At 39.9% G+C, this 6000-nt stretch overlaps 1 protein-coding gene across 1 annotated transcript in view; it reads right to left on the bottom strand.

Moving 5' to 3' along the window:
• Positions 1–456: 456 nt before the first annotated feature.
• PNPT1 (polyribonucleotide nucleotidyltransferase 1) overlaps positions 457–6000 on the bottom strand; it is a 54795-nt gene continuing 49251 nt past the window's right edge. Inside the window, exons 26-27 of the mRNA XM_032179134.2 lie at positions 3550–3628; positions 457–540 (exon numbers count right to left, since the gene is read on the bottom strand). Coding sequence (XP_032035025.1) covers positions 457–540; positions 3550–3628 — 163 coding nt within the window. The remainder of the gene's footprint in view (positions 541–3549; positions 3629–6000) is intronic.

Here is a 6000-nt window from a genome sequence, read left to right as displayed (position 1 = left end):
GAAAAAACAGACTGGCAATGACTTCTTTCATCCACTCATAAAGGACTACAAAGAAAGGGCCAATTTTTTTATACGAATTCTAGGCCTGAATAACATGGCTCTTACCAAGCTCAAAAACTTTAAGTAGTGGAGAAACAAAGTCTCACCTCCTCAAAGATGACATTCAAAGACTTCAAAAAGTTACCTTATCAGAGTTCTTATGTCAGTCTCCAAATCATGGAGTCTGCATAGCTAACGCTAACATGCTCATGTATTTTTTAAATGAACTAAGGGTGACTACCATTTTGGCCAAGTTGCAAGCTCCTTGAGAGAAAGAATTGTGTCTTAAATCCTTAATGAGTCTGTTCAAGCAATTCTAAGATTAAAAATGAAGTACTGCATATAAATAAAAAACATCATAGATGGTGACTCTTCTTTCAACTTTTTGAAAAAAAAAATGGAAGCTTCAAGAACAATTTACAACTTTAAGGCTAAAAGGTGGAATACAAGTACCTGAATTTCTTGGCCAACTTCTAATCCTAGGGCAGTAGGATGTTTAATCTGAAAACACACAAAAAAAATGTTAATCTATTAGTTGTTGTACATAATTACGTAGTGTCCATGGAAGTACACATTTTTTCCTCAAGCTTTATTCGTTTTTCTGATTAAAAAAATCAGTTAGTGGCCAGGCACGGTGGCTCAAGCCTGTAATTCCAGCACTTTGGGAGGCCGAGGCGGGTGGATAAGGAGGTCAGGAGATTGAGACCATACTGGCTAACACGGTGAAACCCCGTCTCTACTAAAAATGCAAAAAATTAGCCGGGCGTGGTGGCGGGCACGTGTAGTCCCAGCTACTCAGGAGGCTGAGGCAGGAGAATGGCGTGAACCCGGGAGGCGGAGCTTGCAGAGAGCCGAGATCGCGCCATTGCACTTCAGCCTGGGTGTCAGAGCGAGAATCCGTAAAAAAAAAAAAAAATCAGTTAGCCTGGCATGGTGGCTCACGGCTGTAATCCCAGCACTTTGGGAGGCCGGGGCAGGCAGATCACTGGAGCTCAGGAGTTGGAAACGAGTCTGACCAACATGGTGAAACCCTGTCTCTACTAAAAATACAAAAACTAGCTGGGTGTCGTGGCACACGCCTGTAGTCCCAGCTACTCGGGAGGCTGAGGCAGGAGAATTGCCTGAATCTGGGAGGCAGAGGTTGCAGTGAGCTGAGGTTGTGCCACTGCATTCCAGACTGGGTGACAGAGTGAGACACTGTCTCAAAAAAAAAAAAAAAATCAGTTAATTATAAAGATTTAAAATATAGATGTATTAAGAACAGAAAAATTATCCAAAACAGGCCGGGTACAGTGGCTCACACCTGTAGTCCCAGAACTTTGGGAGGCCAAGGTAGAAGGACTGCTTAAACCAGACTGGGCAACAAGAAGAAACCTCACCTCTACAAAAAATCCAAAAAAATTAGCCAGGTGTAGCAGTTTTTGCCTGGGGTCCCAGCTTCTCCAGAGGCTAAGGTGGGAGAATCACCTGAGCCTGGGAGGCTGAGGCTGCAGTGAGCTGTGATCGTGCCACTATACTCCAGCCTGGGTGACAGAGCAAGACCCTGTCTCAAAACCCTCTCAAGTTGTAGATAACTACTGCTAACATTCCAATGAGTATCCCTTCAGATGTCTATTTAGTGTATGTGTACTGCATTTATAAAAATGGACCCTCTGTGCTTACTGTATATCTTAAGGACATCTTTTTTTTTTTTTTTTTTTTTAAGATGGAGTCTCGCTCTGTCATCCAGGCTGGAGTACAGTAGCATGATCTCAGCTCACTGCAATCTCCTCCTAGGTTCAAGAGATTCTCCTGCCTCAGCTGGGATTACAGGTGCACGCCATTATGCCCAGCTAATTTTTTGTATGTTTTGTATGTTTAGTAGACACGGGGGTTTGCCATGTTGGCCACGCTGATCTCAAACTCCTGATCTAAAGTGATCCATCCACCTTGGCCTTCCAAAGTGCTGGGCTTACAGGCGCGAGCCACGGCACCTGGCCCAAGGACATCTTTTCATATCAATAAATTAAGCATACCGTTAAGTTTCAAACTATATAGTTTTAAACAATCACCTAAAGACAATAATTTGTTTTAAATTCCAGTGTTGCAAATGTTAATGATTGATGAATATAGCAGAAAGATACATGAGGGTTTAGTGTATTATTCTTTCAACTTTTTTGTACATTAAAAACTTTTCAAAATAAAAAGGTGAAAAAAAAATAAGTTGCAGTGTAGCACAGATCATGAATTCATCTACTCTAATTATCCTCTCCAAACAAAACCCTACAATGTCTAGGTCCATAGACATTTACCAAACACCCTCTAAAAAGTTTGTCCCAATTCACACTCCCGTCAACAGTGTATGAAAATGTCCATCTTTTCTCTTCTACACACTGAGAATTTTAAACTATCTGAAAGTTAAAACTTTTGCATTTCAAAAATTGCTGTTGATATTAAATATCCTGGCTTTTTATAAAAATAATTTGTTCATGTTCTTTACTTATTTTTCTATTGATATTCATCATTCTTACTGATTGATAAAAGCCCTTTGTAAATTAAGCTTCTGTTGTATGTTATAAGCGTTTTTCCTTTAGATTGCTGATTATCTGTTAACCTTATTGAAATTTTTGCCATATAATTAAAATATTATGGGGTCAAATTTTATAAATTTATTTACTTTTTTGGCTTTGATATCATGTTGAGGAGTTCTCCACTACTAATCTTATTAAAACATCCAATTTTCTTCTAGTAAACTCTCCTGCCCCAACAAGATTATCTTTTCCCACCACCACCTTTTTTAAAAAAGCACATTTAGCTCTTTGATCCAGACAGGATTTAGGTATGAAAATGAATAGAGATCCTGTTTTAAGATAACCAGCTGTACCAATATAATTTATTAAATAATCTTTATTCACTGTCTATAATACAACTTCTAGCATATATTATAATCCCATGTATATTATTTCTGGTTTTTGTTTTCTTGTTGCATGGATTATCTATTTCCGGGCCGGTAATATACTATTTTATTGTCTATGGCTTTATATTTTAATATATCGTAAAACAGACACTTTTTTTTTTTGAGACAAAGTCTCACTCTGTCACCAGGCTGGAGTGCAGTGGCACAATCTCGGCCCACTGCCCTCCGCCTCCCGGGTTCAAGCAATTCTCCTTCCTCAGCCTCCCGAGTCGCTGAGACTACATGCACACGCCGCCACGCCCAGCTAATTTTTGTATTTTTAGTAGACACTGGGTTTCACCATGTTCGTCAGGATGGTCTCCATCTCTTGACCTTGTGATCCACTGGCCTCGGCCTTCCAAAGTGCTGGGATTACAGGCATAAGCCACCCTGCCCAGCCAATTTTTCTTAATGCTAAACAATGTAATACTTTTTGCCAGCAGCATCTCTGCCACTTGTTTTCTCTGTTTAGGCTAGTAGTAGGCAAAGTGTATAATTCTTACCAACCTAGGTAATTTCAATACGGTGTTTTAAGGCAGTTATAAAAATAATAACAATAACATCTGTCTTTTTACCTTTCGTTGATCAAGTTGTGTGTTATGAAGCAGTACTGCAGTCATATTTGGATATAATTTTACCATTACACCAGTATCTCTACAAAAAAATAAATAATAAGCCTGGTTAAAATAATAAGTATCTGTATACCCATTGACAAATAAAACATTATGTTTTCATATGAGGAAAAAGTAAAAAATGAAAAGAAACCCATTCTAGCACATTTTAGAACTATAAAAAGTACACTTTTCAACTGAAAACATACCCTATAAATAAATATATGTGAATCAAAGAATGAAGAAAAGATAAAGAAAAAACATGCAATAAAAAAGCTTTTAGAGCCAGGTGCGGTGGCTCACACCTGTAATCCCAGCACTTTGGGAGGCCGAGGCGGGCAGATCACGAGGTCAAGAGATCAAGACCATCCTGGCCAACATGGTGAAATCCCGTCTGTACTAAAAATACAAAAATTAGCTGGGCATGGTGGCGCGCACCTGTAATCCCAGCTACTCAGGAGGATGAGGCAGAAGAATTGTTTGAACCCGAGAGGTGGAGGTTGCAGTGAGCCGAGATCCTGCCACTGCACTCCAACCTGGCGACAGAGCGAGACTCCGCCTCAACAAAAAAAACTTTTAGAATATATGTCTTTCTGTATTTCTCTTCATAAATTTCCAAAAACTTTTTTTTTTTTTTTTTTTTGCCACCCAGGCTGGAGTGCAGTGGTGCCATCTGGGCTCACTGAAACCTCCACCTCCCAGGTTCAAGCCATTCTCATGCCTTAGCCTCCCAAGCAGCTGGGATTACAGGCATGTGCCACCATGACCAGCTAATTTTTGTATATTTAGTAGAGACGGGGTTTCACGAAGTTGGCCAGGCTGATCTCGATTTTCCAAAAATTTTCGAAATGACATTAAATATTTTAAAAATAGTATAGAATATCACATGATTAACCTGTAAGGTAAGGATTTAAGGAAGGTGGTCAGGTAAAATGGGATACTTATTTCATTTAAAAACTAATCTTCCCTTTTTTCTCTAGTCCATGAAAATACGCCATCCCATTTCTTATTTTTCACCTGCAATATTAAACAAATTATCTCATTGCCTTTTATTTTATTTCAAATAGCTTTGAACATTTTTGCTACATTTGATAATTTCTTTTTTCTTAAAAAAGGGATTTTCTTATCCTAAAAAAACAGGCTCTTTTAGCTGGTCAAAAAAAATGCTTTGAGATTGAAATTGGCTTTTTTTTTTTTTTTTGAGATGGAGTCTTGCTCTGTCACCCAGGCTGGAGTGCAGTAGTGCGATCTCATCTCACTGCAACCTCTGCCTCCCAGGTTCAAGCAATTCTCCTGCCTCACCCTCCTTAGAAGCTGGGATTACAAGCATGCACCACCATGCCCAGCTAACTTTTGTATTTTTAGTAGAGATGGGGTTTCACCATGTTAGTCAGGCTGGTCTCGAACCCCCCACTTCGTGATCCACCAGCCTTGGCCTCCCAAAGTGCTGGGATTACAGGCATGAGCCACTGTGCCTGGCTGAAATTGGATTTAAAAATATGTGCCAATTAAGCATTCAGATATGTTTAAAATAAGCCATCAAAAGAAAAAAAAAAAAGAAGGAACTATTGCTAAGTCTATTTTGGGCCTATTTAATATTTACTGGGAAAATTAATTTGGGGTTTCGCCAATTACTAGTAGAAAATTTGGTTGAAGAATTTAGTTGGCTGGGCGCGGTGGCTCATGCCTGTAATCCCAGCACTTTGGGAGGCCAAGGGGGGCGGCGAATCACAAGGTCAGGAGTTCAAGACCAGCCTCACCAACACGGTGAAACTTATCTCTACTAAAAATACAAAAATTAGCCGGGTGTGGTGGCGGGCGCCTGTAGTCCCAGCTACCGGGGAGGCTGAGGCAGGAGAATGGTGTGAACCCGGGAGGCGGAGCTTGCAGTGAGCCGAGATCACATCACTGCACTCCAGCCTGGGTGACAGAGCGAGACTCTGTCCCAAAAAAAAAAAAGAATTCAGTTAAGAGAACCTATCATAATTAAAACCACAGAACTGTTACTGAAATTTTATAAAATGATATCGAAAATAAAATATACTATACCTTAAAAAGTAATGATTACATGGCAATTGGCATGTAATCTAAACACCTTATGATTTCAAAGTAAATAAAGTAAATGTAAAATTAAATTGGGATTATAATAGGAATCTGTTAACCAAAACAGGGCTGGGCACAGTGGCTCATGCCTGTAATCCTGGCACTTTGGGAGGCTAAGGCGGGAGGATGGCTTGAGGCCAGGAGTTTAAGACCAACCTGGGCAACATAGTGAGACCATGTCTTTACAAAAAAATAAAAAAATCAGCCACGTGTAGTGGTGTTTGCTTGTAGTCCTAAATACTCAGGAGGCTGAGGTGGGAGAATTGCTTGATCCCAGGAGTTCAAGGCAGCTGTGAGGTACAATGGCACCAC

Source organism: Hylobates moloch, unplaced genomic scaffold (genome assembly GCF_009828535.3).
Source record: "Hylobates moloch isolate HMO894 unplaced genomic scaffold, HMol_V3 SCAFFOLD_15, whole genome shotgun sequence".
Classification (NCBI taxonomy): domain Eukaryota; kingdom Metazoa; phylum Chordata; class Mammalia; order Primates; family Hylobatidae; genus Hylobates; species Hylobates moloch.
The sequence above is the reverse complement of the archived record's forward strand: the minus strand, read 5'-3'. Positions and strand labels throughout refer to the sequence as shown.